A 15,410-nucleotide genomic window follows, 5' to 3' on the forward strand; every position below is an offset into this window, starting at 1 on the left:
GGAAACTGTTGAGTAGGAAAAACCCAGCAGCGTTGCAGTTCTTGACACACTCAAACCGGTTCGCCTAGCACCTACTACCATACCCCGTTCAAAGGCACTTAAACCTTACCCATTCATCCTGTGAATGGCACACATAAACAATCCATGTCTCAGTTGTGACAATGCTTAAAAACCCTTCATTTACACTGATTGTAGTGGATTGTTCCTAATGTTTTGTACACTCAGTGTAGATCAATAATATTATATGAACTGTATTGTTATTGCATGCTGTATGATTGAACATGTCCTCCCTCTGTCTCCTCAGGATGTGAATTGGCTGGACCAAAAGTTCTTCCCACACCTGTCTGAGCTCTCTGACCTCACCTACCTTTCCCCACTGGGAGACAACCCGGGATTGGGAAGACCGCCATCCCAAGTCTGCCATCTTTCTCGCCCCTCTGTAACACATCCCTAACCCCATGGAACATATCTCCGTCCATCATCACAACCACCACCGCCCCAAACCCAAGGACAAGAGGTGAGACAATCGAGGAGTGGGCGATGATGTAACATTGTGACAAGGAGTAGCCACTGATGTAAGTGTAACAGCCTTGCAGTGCTGTGAAATGTGCATCACTTTAACTACCAAACAAGTCCAGTCTGAATTATTTAATATCCTGTCATTCCAGGAGGAAGGCAACAATTCCTCTCGATTCTATTGGAAGCGCCTTTATGTCCAACCAGCAGAGCGGAAAGGTGAGAGTACAGAACAGGGAGGGGGAGGACTGACCATCCTTTACTGGTGAACTGATTTATAGATGTGTATCTATTTGTGTTGCAGGATGAACCAGAAGACTACTGGGAATATTTAACTGAATGAAGAAGCAACACTAACTGGTTCCAACTCCTTCAACCTCATCCAATGCTAACTTTACTGTCCAAATCAGAATTCAATGTAAAGGTTAGTTGGTTGTTTTGTAAAGATGAATTCCCACAAACATGTTTGACGGCATATGTTCATATTTCTATTTAAGATGCTGTACTAGTGTACTAACCTGCTTAGATGTTAGGGACTGATCACCCTCTAGTGGTTGTGTAAGTATGTACAATGACAAACATCCTGTGTGCCTAACTTAAATATAATGCATTCCTTATAATATATTTACCTACTTCACAAACATTGAAAGAACAGTAGACAACACAGGTGCTCCCCAAAAAAGAAGACGTTTTAATTTTTCAAGCTACAGTTAAAGAAAAACAATACCAGATGCCGAAAATATAACATTTGCTTGGCTTTTTTTCCTCTCTTTTCACTTTCACATATGTACAGTTATCGAAGAACATGGTATTTACAGAGAATCAAAGGGAAGGGTGGTGGCAAGAGTGCATTTGCTTTTTGGGGACTAAACATGACTCTTCCACCAACAAAAAAAGCAAGGTAAAACCAACCAACATAAAAGGACCTGCCACGACTCTGGTGATATCAACTTATTTTTCTGTACAATACAAACAGTCAACTTCGTTTCACGAATGAGAATCATGAGGGGGCGGGATTTGTATGTTATTCTCTGATTCGGAAGCAAATCTCAACTAGCGTTTTCAGAAAAGTTTTAAACCCCCAAAAAAGAATGATAATACAAAGTATATTTTACAACCATTCATGCAAAAAGATGTTCAAGCCACTTCTACAAGGTGAAGCAACTCTCCAACTTTTTCCGTCACGACAGTTAACAACAATTACATCATTCTCCCAAACCAGAAGTCTCTCGATAATGAAAAACAAAACGCACACAAAATGTGAATAAAAACGAAAAACCACGGAACAAGAATTGTAGAGGAATTTGAAGTCTGTCGCCGTGTCAAACCGCAACCAACAGGTAGTCATAGGATTCCATTGTCATGCGGAGGAAACTCAAAGTGATCAAGTGGTGATGTAGCAAATGTTGACCCACTCCTCAAAGTTTATACAGCATCAGTTGACAAAAAATAAAAAAAGGGCGAATAAAGCAAAAAATATTTAATGGTTATGGGCTGCATCAAAAAACTTTACAGCACATCCCTTAGTTTAAAAGTTACAGGCTATTAGCAATTGGCAAAACTGTAAAGGAATTAACTTTCCAATGAAAAATAACGACAAATGTGTGTTTGGTTTGGGCTCAACTTTTTTTTTTTTTTTAAGTGCACTGTTGTAGCTCAATAGTCTGTGCATATTTCAGATTTGGTCTAGTATTTGTTTGAATCAGAAAACATCCAATGAGCGAGATCTCAGTGGCTTAACACTGTGGTAAGCGGGTACTGAGTGTAATAGACAGAAACTAATTAACAAATCCCAAATCAAAAGCTTACATGAGAAATTTCAACATAACAAAAAATCTCAACACGAGAGACGCCCTCTTAGACCTAAAAAGAGAAACTTACGGACAAAAATAAACATGAGTATCCGTTTTCTTTTCAGATAATGAAAAGGGTTGTGCCTGTGCCATGGTGTGGCAGTCGCATTGAACACTGGTTACAGAGGGTCTGACAAATGTTGATGTACCATTATAAAATACAAGCTTTTTTCTTTGAACGTTGACAGACGGAAAAGCAGCCCATCAATGTCCTAAATAAATAATTCTCTATACCTTGTCATGCACCTTATGCTATGACCTTATTAATAGGAAAGCCAGGAGATGGATATCTGTATGGTTGCCTTAACATTTCAATAAAAAAAGTAAGCCAGTCTCAATTTAGTAAGACTACGGAGCAAGAGTGTCTATTTGTATGTTACAGATAATAAAGAGATCTCGTCCCAATATCTTCCTGTTTTAGTACAGTTTTCACAGAGGCAGAACGTGACAAAGAACCTACATGAATAAGTGAGGATGGTGATTGTCAAAAAAGAAAACCTAGAAAACGAACGATACAGTTGCCGTCCAGGTGAGGGTTAACAATCAGCTGTAGGCATTGCAGAAAAGAACTTGGTTGTAGTAGTACACAGAAAAAAGGGTAGATTGAAAAGGGATATAGGAGGGATACAGTCCCTCCCACCCCCTCTCTCTTTAGGGGTCTTTCTTTTGCCCAGACCGTCGAGTGTCCCTGCACTTGTGGCAGTAAAATATGTCAGGGACGTTGGACTTCTTGATCTTGGCGCATGACAGATGGACCCACACTCCGCACTGGTTGCACTCGATCATGGGTCTCCCCGCAAATGGCTTGCCGCAGTAACAGGTGATCAAGTCCCAAGAGTCGTCACCTGTGCGGTGAAGGAGGGAGAAGAGAGAGGTAAGAGGGGGCATCTCATAGTGGGACAAGCAGGGATGGGTTCAGTGGGCACCTTACAGGGGCAAAGGTTTTCAAAAAGAAGAGGCTCTTCAACTGTTTGTTTTGTTTGCGGAGGTTTTATTTATATGGCCCCCTAATTACTTGGTGTTTACTAAGGAACTACATGGAAACACCAGAATTACATAATTATTACCCATTAATTATTCCCCAGTGACTCGTAACGAATGCAATAAAGTACCTATTGTTACCAAGCAGATTCAAATTAAATACCACATTTTCCCTTATTTATGCCCAAGGAAAGCAAACCTGCTATGAGCCTCTGGTTTAGACCTCAGGGAACAGGTCAGTGCACTAATATCGATCCATTGTAAGCCAAGCAGCAAAGCATATTACCAGGAAACAGCAGCCGTACACTTAGAAAAGCTGAAGTGATGCAACTTTTATTTGTGGAAATAACAGGGCACCCACATTTACAGCAAAAAAAATTGCTTTCTTGTCCACAGTGTGGTCAGTATGAAATCGCTTACCTGACTCCACCATGATGTCCTCGTCGGCTATCCATGTCTCGCCTTCACTCGAACTCATCTCTGCCTCACGGTTGGACACCATTCCTGCCTGCATCTTGGCCAGCCCCTGCATTCCTGGGGAGGAGACACTGTGCCCTGTCAGGTCCTCTCGGACCGAGCGCTCCCCGGGGTGGGCGTGACCGGTCTCAGAGTCTGTCTCGCTTTGAGTGGCCGAGCTCTTAAGCTTCTTGAGGGCTTTGGGCTGCTTGGGGTTTTTGCTGCGCTTGATGCGGGCCCTCTTCTCACCGCCACTGCTCCCGCTGTCGGCCGCACCGACAATAGCGGAACCCATCGACAACTTTTTGAGCTTTTTGTCCTTCTTGCGCTCTGCCTTGCTGGCAGTCTGGCTGTCGTACAAAGAGTCTTTCAGACGCATCTTGTCCAGCAGGGAGCTGTCCGAGTGCATGCGGCGCATGCTCTTGCCCTTGTTGGCGCGGGCCTTGTGGACAAACGTGTGGATGGTGTGCAGGTCATTGCCGCCGTCTCCCCAGCTGGCCCCCAAAGAGCTGCCGCCACCTCCACCGCCACTTTCCCCCGATGCCCCTGAGCTGTGTGGGGAGCTGGAGGACGCTGGCGACCACGGACCTTCCTACACAGCCACAGGTGTAGAGAAAGAACAATGAGGAAAAAAACGTATAGGACAATCAATACTTGATGCATAGGGTCGTAAATGTCATTTAAACCCCTAGAGTTGATTGATGCACCGGTGCGTCAATCTATGTTACGTAAAAAAAAGATGTCTGTTTAAGCTAGAGTTTTTTTTGCATGGGATTAGTCTCAATCCACCGCATCTGCCAGTGTCACACTTCTGCATCTGCGGTGAAAGGTGGCAGAGCTAGAGCTGTGTTCGTCAGACCATGAGAGATCCCAAAAATCGGTCATCTCACATAAACGTCTGTAGCGTTATTACTATTAATCTATGGAAAGGGGAGACTCTCACGAACACGATGGTGTTCTCCGTTTTGCTCTACGACCCCCACAAGTGTCAGGAGACTTGTCTGAAGTCGGTACCATCAATGTGTAAACTTCTGTTGAATGTGTTTTCAATGTGTTTCGATGGGCTTTAGCAGTAAAGGCCAAAATCTATATTTTATAGTTAAAGGGGTCCTAATATTCAAAATCAAATTGCTAAATGATCCATAGTATGACCATCTTAAAACAATTCCATATGTCAGTTTAGCACCCCCCTTCCCCCAACATCTTACTCTGAAGAATAAAGAATGTACCTTCAGAAAGTATTCACACCCCTTGACTTTTTCCACATTTTGTTGTGTTACAGCCTGAATTTAAAATGGATTAAATTGAGATTTTTTGGTCACTGGCCTACACACAACAACCCATAATGCCAAAGTGTAATTATGTTATTGGAATTTTTTTTACAAATTAATTTAAAATGAAAATCTGAAACGCCATGAGTCAATAAGTATTTTAACCCCTTTGTTTTGGCAAGCCTAAATAAGTTCAGGAGTAAACATTTGCTTAACAAGTCACAAGTTGTTTAACATCATTTTTTAATGACTACCTCATCTCTGTACCCCACATATACAATTATCTGTAAGGTCCCTCAGTCGAGCAGTGAATTTCAAAATGGATTAAACTACGAGACGAGGGCCTCGCAAAGGTAGATGGGTTAAAAAATACAAATAAAAAAGCTGACATTGAATATCCCTTTGAGCATGGTGACGTTATTAATTACAGTTTGGATGGTGTATCAATACACCCAGTCCCTACAAAGATACAGGCGTCCTTCCTAACTCAGTTGCCTGAGAGGAAAGAAACCGCTCAGGAATTTTACCATAAGGCCAATGGTGACTTTAAAACAGCGACATAGTTTAATGGCTGCCAAGAGTGTGCAAAGCTGTCAAGGCAAAGGGTGGCTATTTGAAGAATCTCAAATATAAAATATATTTTGATTTGTTTAACACTTTTTTGGTTACTTCATGATTCCATACAGTGGGGAGAACAAGTATTTGATACACTGCCGATTTTGCAGGTTTTCCTACTTACAAAGCATGTAGAGGTCTGTAATTTTTATCATAGGTACACTTCAACTGTGCGAGACGGAATCTAAAACAAAAATCCAGAAAATCACATTGTATGATTTTTAAGTAATTAATTTGCATTTTATTGCATGACATAAGTATTTGATACATCAGAAAAGCAGAACTTAATATTTGGTACAGAAACCTTTGTTTGCAATTACAGAGATCATACGTTTCCTGTAGGTCTTGACCAGGTTTGCACACGCTGCAGCAGGGATTTTGGCCCACTCCTCCATACAGACCTTCTCCAGATCCTTCAGGTTTCGGGGCTGTCGCTGGGCAATACGGACTTTCAGCTCCCTCCAAAGATGTTCTATTGGGTACAGGTCTGGAGACTGGCTAGGCCACTCCAGGACCTTGAAATGCTTCTTACGGAGCCACTCCTTAGTTGCCCTGGCTGTGTGTTTCGGGTCGTTGTCATGCTGGAAGACCCAGCCACGACCCATCTTCAATGCTCTTACTGATGGAAGGAGGTTGTTGGCCAAGATCTCGCGATACATGGCCCCATCCATCCTCCCCTCAATACGCTGCAGTCGTCTTGTCCCCTTTGCAGAAAAGCATCCCCAAAGAATTTTGTTTCCACCTCCATGCTTCACGGTTGGGATGGTGTTCTTGGGGATGTACTCATCCTTCTTCCTCCAAACACGGCGAGTGGAGTTTAGACCAAAAAGCTCATCAGACCACATGACCTTCTCCCATTCCTCCTCTGGATCATCCAGATGGTCATTGGCAAACTTCAGACGGGCCTGGACATGCGCTGGCTTGAGCAGGGGGACCTTTTTATTTTTTTTATTTTTTGGGGGGGGTGGGGTAAGGGGGGGTTAGAATGATTACTTTATCCTATCCCAGGTGTTCCTTAAAGAGGTGGAGTTTCAAATGTCTCCGGAAGGTGGTGAGTGACTCCGCTGTCCTGGCGTCGTGAGGGAGCTTGTTCCACCATTGGGGTGCCAGAGCAGCGAACAGTTTTGACTGGGCTGAGCGGGAACTGTGCTTCAGCAGAGGTAGGGGAGCCAGCAGGCCAGAGGTGGATGAACGCAATGCCCTCGTTTGGGTGTAGGGACTGATCAGAGCCTGAAGGTACGGAGGTGCCGTTCCCCGCACAGCTCCGTAGGCAAGCACCATGGTCTTGTAGCAGATGCGAGCCTCAACTGGAAGCCAGTGTAGTGTGCGGAGGAGCGGGGTGACGTGAGAGAACTTGGGAAGGTTGAACACCAGACGGGATGCGGCATTCTGGATGAGTTGTAGGGGTTTAATGGCACAGGCAGGGAGCCCAGCCAACAGCGAGTTGCAGTAATCCAGACGGGAGATGACAAGTGCCTGGATTAGGACCTGTGCCGCTTCCTGTGTAAGGCAGGGTCGTACTCTCCGAATGTTGTAGAGCATGAACCTACAGGATCGGGTCACCGCCTTGATGTTAGCGGAGAACGACAGGGTGTTGTCCAGGGTCACGCCAAGGCTCTTCGCACTCTGGGAGGAGGACACAACGGAGTTGTCAACCGTGATGGCGAGATCATGGAACGGGCAGTCCTTCCCCGGGAGGAAGAGCAGCTCCGTCTTGCCAAGGTTCAGCTTGAGGTGGTGATCCGTCATCCATACTGATATGTCTGCCAGACATGCAGAGATGCGATTCGCCACCTGGTTATCAGAAGGGGGAAAGGAGAAGATTAGTTGTGTGTCGTCTGCGTAGCAATGATAGGAGAGGCCATGTGAGGATATGACAGAGCCAAGTGACTTGGTGTATAGCGAGAATAGGAGAGGGCCTAGAACTGAGCCCTGGGGGACACCAGTGGTGAGAGCACGTGGTGCGGAGACAGCTTCTCGCCACGCCACTTGGTAGGAACGACCGGTCAGGTAGGACGCAATCCAAGAGTGAGCCGGGCCGGAGATGCCCAGCTCGGAGAGGGTGGTGAGGAGGATCTGATGGTTCACAGTATCAAAGGCAGCTGACAGGTCTAGAAGGACAAGAGCAGAGGAGAGAGTTAGCTTTAGCAGTGCGGAGAGCCTCCGTGACACAGAGAAGAGCAGTCTCAGTTGAATGACCAGTCTTGAAACCTGACTGGTTTGGATCAAGAACGTCATTCTGAGAGAGATAGCAAGAGAGTTGGCTAAAGACGGCACGCTCAATAGTTTGAGAGAAAAGAAAGAAGGGATACTGGTCTGTAGTTGTTGACATCAGAGGGATCGAGTGTTGGTTTTTTGAGAAGGGGTGCAACTCTCGCTCTCTTGAAGACGGAAGGGACATAGCCAGCGGTCAAGGATGAGTTGATCAGCGAGGTGAGGTAAGGGAGGAGGTCACCGGAGATGGTCTGGAGAAGAGAGGGGGGGATAGGGTCAAGCGGGCAGGTTGTTGGGCGGCCGGCCGTCACAAGTCGCAAGATTTTATCTGGAGAGAGAGGGGAGAAAGAAGTCAAAGCATAGGGTAGGGCAGTGTGAGCAGGACCAGAAGTGTCATTTGACTTAACAAACGAGGATCGGATGTCGTCAACCTTCTTTTCAAAATGGTTGACGAAGTCATCCACAGAGAGGGAGGAGGGGGAGGAGGATTCAGCAGGGAGGAGAAGGTGGCAAAGAGCTTCCTAGGGTTAGAGGCAGATGCTTGGAATTTAGAGTGGTAGAAAGTGGCCTTAGCAGCAGAAACAGATGAAGAAAATGTAGAGAGGAGGGAGTGAAAAGATGCCAGGTCCACAGGGAGTCCGCTCGGCTGCCCGGAGCCCTGTTCTGTGAGCTCGCAATGAGTCATCAAGCCACAGAGCTGGAGGGGAGGACCGAGCCGGCCGGGAGGATAGGGGACATAGAGTCAAAGGATGCAGAAAGGGAGGAGAGGAGGGTTGAGGAGGCAGAATCAGGAGATTGGAGGGAGAAGGATTGAGCAGACGGAAGAGATGATAGGATGGAAGAGGAGAGAGTAGCGGGAGAGAGAGAGCGAAGGTTGCGACGGTGCATTACCATCTGAGTAGGGGCAGAGTGAGTAGTGTTGGAGGAAAGCGAGAGAGAAAAGGATACAAAGTAGTGGTCGGAGACATGGAGGGGAGTTGCAGTGAGATTAGTAGAAGAACAGCATCTAGTAAAGATGAGGTCAAGCGTATTGCCTGCCTTGTGAGTAGGGGGGGATGGTGAGAGGGTGAGGTCAAAAGAGGAGAGGAGTGGAAAGAAGGAGGCAGAGAGAAATGAGTCAAGGGTAGACGTAGGGAGGTTGAAGTCCCCCAGAACTGTGAGGGGTGAGCCATCCTCAGGAAAGGAACTTATCAAGGCGTCAAGCTCATTGATGAACTCTCCAAGGGAACCTGGAGGGCGATAGATGACAAGGATATTAAGCTTAAATGGGCTAGTGACTGTGATGGAATTCAAATGAGGAGATAGACAGATGGGTCAGGGGAAAAATAGAGAATGTCCATTTGGGAGAGATGAGGATTCCTGTGCCACCACCCCGCTGACCAGATGCTCTCGGGGTATGCGAGAACACATGGTCAGACGAGGAGAGAGCAGTAGGAGTAGCAGTGTTTTCAGTGGTAATCCATGTTTCCGTCAGCGCCAAGAAGTCGAGGGACTGGAGGGTAGCATAGGCTGAGATGAACTCTGCCTTGTTGGCAGCAGAACGGCAGTTCCAGAGGCTGCCTGAGACCTGGAAGTCCACGTGGGTGGTGCGTGCAGGGACCACCAGGTTAGAGAGGCAGCAGCCACGCGGTGTGAGGCGTTTGTATAGCCTGTGCTGAGAGGAGAGAACAGGGATAGGCAGAGGCATAGTTGACAGGCTGCAGAAAATGGCTACAATAATGCAAAGGAGATCGGAATGAAATGAACTAAACATCTGGGAAAGGAGAGAGCGGGACCTCCCTCACCACAACACCCAAATATAACTCTCCCAACTTCCACCTCAGAAACTATAATTGTTGTAAACTACAGCGGTTCAATGTTTTCTAGGAATAGACTAACTTAGTTTATTCAGCTAGCTAACTAGGTACAGTATTCTTCCGTGAAAATCGTCCAGGGCACCTAGTCATAAGACGCCACAGTCAGCTAGCATGCCGGACTCCAACAACATGGTTTAGCACCAATACTCGGCCACAACAAACCACCAGTGTGTCAACACACCAAGCAGATCGTTCGTGTCCGTGTCTAACGTTGTGTGTTAGTCCCGACAGCTTGAGCGAGTCCGTCGTCAACTTATTCAGCCAGTTAGTTAGCTAGAATAGTTAGCATACTAGCTATCCATTGCTTTCAGACAAAGAAGAAACCCCTCCTTTCACGGCACGAACACACAGAGAGAGCAAAACTAACGTTAACTAGTCACCCATGTCCCGAATTCCTTGAACGACTCTAGCTACCAATATGTAAAAATAAAACACAAATGTAGGTTATGTATTTCTGGACTGATCCTTCACCTTCCTCATGATCATTGATGCCCAACGAGGTGAGATCTTGCATGGAGCCCCAGACCGAGGGTGATTGACCGTCATCTTGAACTTCTTCCATTTTCTAATAATTGCGCCAACAGTTGTTGTCTTCTCACCAAGCTGCTTGCCTATTGTCCTGTAGCCCATCCCAGCCTTGTGCAGGGCTACAATTGTATCCTTTATGTCCTTCCACAGCTCTCTGGTCTTGGCCATTGTGGAGAGGTTGGAGTCTGTTTGATTGAGTGTATGGACAGGTGTCTTTTATACAGGTAACGAGTTCAAACAGGTGCAGTTAATACAGGTAATGAGTGGAGAACAGGAGGGCTTCTTAAAGAAAAACTAACAGGTCTGTGAGAGCTGGAATTCTTACTGGTTGGTAGGTGATCAAATACTTATGTCATGCAATAAAATGCAAATTAATTACTTAAAAATCATACAATGTGATTTTCTGGATTTTTTAGATTCCGTCTCTCACAGTTGAAGTGTACCTATGATAAAAAGTACAGACCTCTACATGCTTTGTAAGTAGGAAAACCTGCAAAATCGGCAATGTATCAAATACTTGTTCTCCCCACTGTATGTGTTATTTCATAGTTTTGATGTCTTCACTATTATTCTACAATGTAGAAAATAGTAAAAATAAAGAAAAACCCTTGAATGAGTAGGTGTGTCCAAACTTTTGACTGGTACTGTATGTAAATTAGACATTTCTGACTTACATTTTCAATACATTTGCAAACATTTCTAAAAACATGCATTCACTGTCATTATGGGGTATTGTGTGTAGATGGTTGAGATTTGTTTAATTTAATCAATTTTGAATTCAGGCTGTAACAACAAAATGTGGAATAAGTTAAGGGGTATGAATACTTTGAAGTTCTCATCTAACCAACCATGTATTAGGTTATTCCAAGTTTCCGTGTGGCCTTTGAATAGTTAGTTTAAAACAGCGCTACACACCAAATGTTTGCCCCGTTCTATTGATTTCAGCGCGATAGATGGAAGTGATTAACAAAAAGTGTTGCATTACACTTACCGCGTTGGCGACCCACTTGAATAAAAATGCAACACTTTAAAATGTAGCTAGCGGTCTTCTACAAATTGTCCTCTAACCAGTGATTCCACTAGGTTTTTTTAGCAGTTTTAGTTTTAACAGAATTGATTTCAACGTGATAATCAATGAGTGATTGACAAAACAGTGTTGCTTTTCTCTTTCGGTTTTGGTGACCCTTGTATCAAAATGCAACATTCCAAAATGTAGTTGACTGTTCTGCAGGTGGTCAGTTACGTAAAAATTTTTGTTTCCATGTGGTTTTTGAGTAGTGGTAGTTTCAACAATGCATATCCCCCCCCTCCTAATCGATGAGTGATTTATTGCCACTTGTCAAAACAGGGTTTTTGGTGCATGTGCAGTTTACAAGGTGTTTGTTTAAAAAAAACAAGTGATATGTTGTTGCACATTTACATTTAAGTCATTTAGCAGACGCTCTTATCCAGAGCGACTTACAGTTAGCACATACATTATTTTATCGAACCCACAACCCTGGCGTTGCAAACGCCATGCTCTACCAACTGAGCTACATCCCCTGCCGGCAATTCCCTCCCCTACCCTGGACGACGCTGGGCCAATTGTGCGCCGCCCCATGGGTCTCCTGGTCGCGGCCGGCTACGACAGAGCCGTAGACAGTACATTTTATGTTTAGGTTTTCATTACATCAAACTGTTACTGCATATTGGTTATTGATTTGGACACAGTACATTTTATATTTAGGTTTTCATTACATCAAACTGTTACTGCATATTGGTTATTGATTTGGACACTTAAACTGTATTTTGACATTGGGCTATTTATCAATATGCATTGTCAACAGGAAGCAGCGACAGCATCATTTTCAACGTATGTTTTAGGAATATAAATGGAACTTTCAACATTAATTTCCAATGGTATTGTACTTAAATCAGGTAAAAACTGCTGAATGAGTCCAAAAATGTGCTGATATACCATAAAAAACACCAAAACAGGTTTGCCCATGCTACTCTATAGCCCCGTTTTTATTGGCACTTTGAAGTCAACCCGGGTTGGGCTTGCCTTGGTGGGCTAGCTCGAATTGAGTTTCCACTGCCTCCAGAAATGAGAAATGTCATATTCCTAGGTAGCCAATATGTGACTGTGCAGCTGGCTTCACTAATGTTGCTAGCTAGCAAGATGTTGAAGAATTTAATTCACCCTCACCATGCTGTAACTTAGGTTACCCCATACTCCTGCCAGTGCCAGCCAGACTCAGAGCCATGTATTTAGCTTTCTAACGTTTGCTAGCATAACAGGCTAGCTAGCTATATTCTTACTTTGTTTGCCATGGCATTGGCTATTAGCTAGCTAACCAAGCAAACCGGACGACAGGTTTGATAGCTAGCTTTCAATAAGACCTGGCCAGTTAAAATTCCTGCTAACTCACGTTAGCTAGCTTGTTTCCACTGATTGGCTAGCCAATGTTAGGTATCTAGCATTCGAGGGCTGACTGTTGTCGTAAAAGTTTATTGTGTAGTGCAAAAGTGAATGAAGGATCCAGCTATGGTGGTAATTCGTGTCATGTCTGACTACTGCAGTACTGCTTGTCCATATGCTAGCTAACAGCAACAAGCTCAGACGAACTAGCTAAACGTGGTGTCAGCATCCACCAGTGATCAGCTGGTGGTTGCATAGTAATGGCGTCACCAGCCCGAATTCTAATCGAGCTGGCACCAGTTGTGAAACTGGGCTGTTCTGGCCCGGGTTTCTCTCGAGCCAGCTTGAATTTGGCCCTAATTTTAAGTGCCAGTCGAAACGGGCTTATGTCATTGTGTGCCTAGTTAACCTACCTCTTTAGGATTGGGGATATAGCCTGCATATGCCAAGACAAAGTTGCAGAACTTGTTAAAGTCTTCGACGGTCCTCTTTCTCCTCTCTGGAGGCTAAAGAGATAAAACAAACAAACACATTAATGAGATCCACACATAGATGAACCAAGCTAATTACTCACACAGACAACACAAAAAAGAGTGAACAGGTTTAGGGTGAGGTGAAATTGAACATCACACCGGAAGTCTACTTACCAGAGTCTCCGTTTTGCACTTCAATAACGAATCTGTGTAGGAAAAAACAATTACTATACTAGCTATAATCTGTTTAAAATTTCTACACAAAGTCATTTGGATAAAAAAATTAAACATTACTGCAAAGTACAATTGTCAGGTTATAATAACCTCATTCTCTCCACTGTGTCTATTTGTGTTCGGCCTAGCGATGTATCGAGAGAATATGAAGAATATAGGAATAACTAGTTAACGTTAGCTTGCTAATGCAATGAAAAACTGAACCAGGCAAAGGTGCTGCAATGCCAGTCGTTATGGATAACGTACTGCCTGTATAGATGTTAGCTAGTTGTCTTAAACGAGTGAATGCCTGCCCTGCTCGCCAGTAACGCCGTTAGTCAGCCTTGTCTTTATATGTTCACAACGGGTCAATAACTGTTAACTGGGGATGCAAAGACAAAGTTAAGACTGGTGCTTGGTGGTGAAAATGTTGAGTTGTAACTAGCTGTCTGGCTACAGTATGTTAGATAACGTTAGCGAACAAACTTGAACCATGCCATCCATGCATTGTGAGCCAGCGTTAGCAGCTCACCGCCCGGCTGGGCTGGCGTGAGGAGCCGGCTCAACCCCGAATTTTGAACTTGGCTAGCAACAGCTAGCTAAGTAGTTAGCTTACTAACGTTAACTTACTAGTTACTGTAGCAATCTAACTAACAAACAAACACTGGTAGTTAGCTGTTGAATGCAGGTTAGTTGACTGGCAAAGCAACCGTCATTATGCCCCATTTTGTTAGAACTAATGTTAGGCTTGCTAGCTAGTTACCGTTAGCTTGCCAGCGGTTATTTTACATTAGCCACATCAATGGCATGGTTAACAAGCAAACGTTAGCTAGCTACGCTATCTAGCTAGTTGTCGTTACTGCATAAAATCGCAAAGTTTATCACTCTGCAAGCTAATTTGCGTTGTCGACTGTTTGATGCAGATTAAGTCAATCTAGCTAGCTGCCAGTTGATGTTAGTTAACCATAGCGAAGTATTAGCTAACGTTAGCCAACTAACATTGCGAATGAACAACCAACAGTTGCTTTACTGTGGGAGGCTTAAACAAAACCGACAATGTCCGCTATCTAGAAAGCAACTCTAGATCAATTTACTATGTGAACTGACACTTAACGTACCTTGGTGTTCAGACATTATTTCAAGCATTGTCGCCTCAGCAACAAGGCCCGTTGTGGTGGTAGCTACCAGGCAGGTAGCGAGCAGCGGCAGTGCTTTACTCCCGGCTTGACTGTAAACTGTCTGTGTGTGGGACACCCAGCCGAGAACGGAGGAGTCAACAACTCTTCGACGACAAGCGACTTTCCTTGACTTTTTGGATTGTGGTCCCCAGTTCTGGATAGTTTATCCGGCTAGGTACGAGCTAGCCAACAAAAATTGCAAAAATAATTCCTTATTAGCCCGTTACCTAGCTAACAAGAACCAAGGTTAGCTAGCTAACGTTACTAGCTAGCTAATTTCTTCGTCACAGCAGCTATATTGCATAAATAATCCTGGCAATCAAACTCGTTTTTTAAACTATCGAGCTAAGCCACCGTTGAAAAACTGCAGCAGGTGAATCCATTGTAAAGGACAAAAGCATTCAGGTAACACATTTCTTAGATGAAGTTTAAGTTTTTCCATAACACGAGCAAAATCGACGATACTTGTGACTAGAATATGTCTACTTGGTGTCGTCCCTTGCGCGCCTCACTCCAGCCAGGCATCTTCTTCTCTGGTATAATGGCGTTTGCAACAATTGGATGTGCATTCCGCCACCTACTGTGCAGGTGGATAACAAAGACTCCAAAATGAAATTATGCGGGGTAAAAATATTCATACAAACCATCAAAAAGAGAGTTAAACTAGGCTAAATCAACATGCTTTTCAGTTAAAATCCAAAATTCGAATCAGGTCCCTACACAGGCTCAGAAGGATCCTGTGAGGGTGGGACATTTTCTGACGACAGTATAGTGCTTCTGCCGTGAAGTCTTGGAGCCCCAAAAACGTTTCGGCTGCAGATACAATGATGTACAGTACAAATAATAACTCTGGCT

At 44.4% G+C, this 15,410-nt stretch overlaps 1 protein-coding gene across 1 annotated transcript; it reads right to left on the reverse strand.

Moving 5' to 3' along the window:
• Window positions 1–1,188: 1,188 nt before the first annotated feature.
• On the reverse strand, window positions 1,189–15,076 carry LOC311113118 (PHD finger protein 23B-like). The gene is made up of 5 exons (XM_084156266.1): window positions 14,496–15,076; window positions 13,339–13,370; window positions 13,105–13,197; window positions 3,771–4,398; window positions 1,189–3,214 (listed from the first exon to the last, which is right to left on the reverse strand). The coding sequence occupies exons 1-5, from the start codon at window positions 14,521–14,523 to the stop codon at window positions 3,021–3,023; spliced, it is 975 nt and encodes a 324-aa protein (XP_084012392.1). The 5' UTR covers window positions 14,524–15,076; the 3' UTR covers window positions 1,189–3,020.
• Between the last annotated feature and the right edge of the window lie 334 nt (window positions 15,077–15,410).

This window comes from Coregonus lavaretus (genome assembly GCF_964263955.1).
Source record: "Coregonus lavaretus genome assembly, chromosome: 39".
In the NCBI taxonomy this organism is placed as follows: domain Eukaryota; kingdom Metazoa; phylum Chordata; class Actinopteri; order Salmoniformes; family Salmonidae; genus Coregonus; species Coregonus lavaretus.

What these genes read in the sequence shown, in the direction of transcription:
- LOC311113118 (XM_084156266.1), bottom strand. Translation starts at nt 14,523, where the DNA reads ATGCTTGAAATAATGTCTGAACACCAAG. An exon ending in AATAATGTCTGAACACCAAG is followed by an intron (nt 13,371 to 14,495) that starts GTACGTTAAGTG and finishes TTTCCTACACAG; the next exon opens with ATTCGTTATTGAAGTGCAAA. An exon ending in GGACATCATGGTGGAGTCAG is followed by an intron (nt 3,215 to 3,770) that starts GTAAGCGATTTC and finishes TTCACCGCACAG; the next exon opens with GTGACGACTCTTGGGACTTG.